This window comes from Charadrius vociferus, unplaced genomic scaffold, assembly GCF_000708025.1.
Source record: "Charadrius vociferus isolate BGI_N301 unplaced genomic scaffold, ASM70802v2 scaffold220, whole genome shotgun sequence".
Classification (NCBI taxonomy): domain Eukaryota; kingdom Metazoa; phylum Chordata; class Aves; order Charadriiformes; family Charadriidae; genus Charadrius; species Charadrius vociferus.
The window spans coordinates 680,352-682,731 of NW_009646506.1; the positions used below are offsets into that span (position 1 = coordinate 680,352).

General features: G+C 37.6%; 1 protein-coding gene across 1 annotated transcript in view; it reads left to right on the plus strand.

Annotated features, from left to right (window-relative positions):
* Positions 1-2,380, plus strand: part of RNF2 (ring finger protein 2) — a 4,825-nt gene that overhangs the window by 209 nt on the left and 2,236 nt on the right. The window contains exons 2-4 of the mRNA XM_009884364.1: positions 253-413; positions 946-1,161; positions 1,987-2,259. Of these exons, the coding sequence (XP_009882666.1) occupies positions 253-413; positions 946-1,161; positions 1,987-2,259 (650 nt within the window). The remainder of the gene's footprint in view (positions 1-252; positions 414-945; positions 1,162-1,986; positions 2,260-2,380) is intronic.

The following is a 2,380-nucleotide window of genomic DNA, read 5'->3' on the forward strand; positions in this document are numbered from 1 at the left end:
CCAAGTGATAGAGTATTTTTTTAAAAATCCTCACAAAACAAAACCTTTCTCATAACATTAAAAAAAGGTGTTTGATCTTTATTTCTTTTTTTCCTTTCTTTAGCAGCATGGGCGTGTGTGGTTGATGTGGTTGTGTATGTGCCTTGTTTTGTCTTTTTACTGTGCTTCTCTTTAAAAGAATAGTAAAACATGCAATCTCTGTGAGGAAGTTACTAAATTCCGTTAAAGAACTTTTATTTTATTTTATGCTAGGAGGCAATCACTGATGGCTTGGAAATAGTGGTGTCACCGAGGAGCCTGCACAGTGAACTGATGTGTCCCATCTGTTTGGATATGTTAAAAAACACCATGACAACAAAAGAATGTTTGCATCGCTTCTGTGCTGACTGTATCATTACAGCCCTCAGGAGTGGGTATGTAAATATTATTATAGGGAAAAGGGATTTTGCTTCAGATGAAAATGTGATCAAGGAAATCCTTTAAGTCCTGGGTGTTGATGTGGAACAGTTACGTGCCTGTGCACTGCAAGTTTCTGAATGTGGAGCACAGGTTTCATATTTCATTCTTTTGTGTTCAGCCATCTGTGGCAGAACAGACCTGGCCTTTTTCCTTGTGTGACAGATCATCCCATAACTTCATTTTTTTGTAAGGATTTGAAAACCCCTTTTCTCTTTTTTCTTGTTATTTTTCTTTTAGATCCAGCAACAGCAAAACAAAAATATACTACATTACTTACAAAAACTAGTAAGCAGGGAGATATATGTTTGGGGTTTTTGTTTAAATATCTGGAACTACCTGATCTGTCAAAAGATAAAAGCCCCATTCCAGATTTACTATAAATATTGAGTCTTAATGAGCACTTTGACAAAGAATTGTGACATTTTGGCAGGCTTTTGTTATTGCTGGGGAATTAGTATTGTTTTCTTCCTTCTTGTTCATGTCCAGCAACAAAGAATGCCCCACGTGTCGTAAAAAGCTAGTTTCAAAAAGATCACTGAGACCAGATCCCAATTTTGATGCTCTTATCAGTAAAATTTATCCAAGCCGAGATGAATATGAAGCTCATCAGGAGAGAGTGCTAGCAAGAATCAGCAAGCACAATAACCAGCAAGCTTTAAGTCACAGCATTGAGGAAGGATTAAAGATTCAGGCTATGAACAGGTATGTAATCCATGTAATTTGTCTACATGTAACCTTGTTTGCCTTAAGACTAAAAATATACCATCTGTCCTCTCTCCCTGTATAGTTTGAGATTCCTCTGCACTCCTCTGAAGTCTGCCAAAATAATTTTTAACCTTTATTTTCTGCTAATGGAAACCGTTGTATCACCCCTTGCAACTTCTGTGGCAGCCTGTTGTAGACACCAGATTTCAGCTTAGCTTTACCTGATTGTGGCTATCATGTCTTTGATAATAAACTGGTAATACCACGAGTCCTGTACCAACATATTACCATTACATGCAAATAAATGCACATAATACCAGAATTTAGGTTTTAGTTGTGACTTAATTCACAAGGCTGGAATATATATTTGTACAGTACTGAAATTCTGCGTGTGCATTTAAACCTAAGAGAGTCAATTGGGAAAGAGGCCTCAGACTTTGTTGTGGTGAGGCGTGGTGTGATTTATATTTTTAATCACGTGTGGATTCATATGTAGATGAAAATAATGGTCTGAAATTGCCTGAAAAATAAAAATAACTGTATGAAGTTAAAAATTATCTTAAAATATCTCTAAAAGGTCTTCGAGGGATAGTAAAAAATCTGTCATCTTGTCTATGAGTATCTTTTTATAAGAAAGGGTGAATTTTTAAATTTTTTTTTCAACTTTAAATATCTCTGAAACGTTTAGTGTTTGTGCATGCACGTTTCTAACTTCTGGCATGACAGACTGGGAGAGGGAGGAGTTGTACAAGCAGTGTGGCCCTGTACATTGGGTGAATTCTGAATGCTAATCCACGTTCATTTCTCCTTATTTCTGGTCAGGTTACAGAGGGGCAAGAAACAACAGATTGAGAATGGCAGTGGAGCAGAAGATAACGGTGACAGTTCACACTGTAGCAATGCCTCAACACACAGCAATCAGGAAGCAGGGCCTAGTAATAAGAGGACCAAAACATCAGATGATTCTGGGCTAGAACTGGACAATAACAACACAGCTGTGGCAATAGACCCTGTAATGGATGGTGCTAGTGAAATCGAATTAGTCTTCAGGCCTCATCCGACCCTCATGGAGAATGATGACAGTGCACAGACGAGGTAAATGTCTTCTATTCCTCTTCATGTATTCTGCTGTGATTTTTCTGTTGCTTTTGTTTTCTGTCACTCCTTGGGGCTTCTTAAAATCAATTTACTTTGGTCATACCACATCCTGTTTACA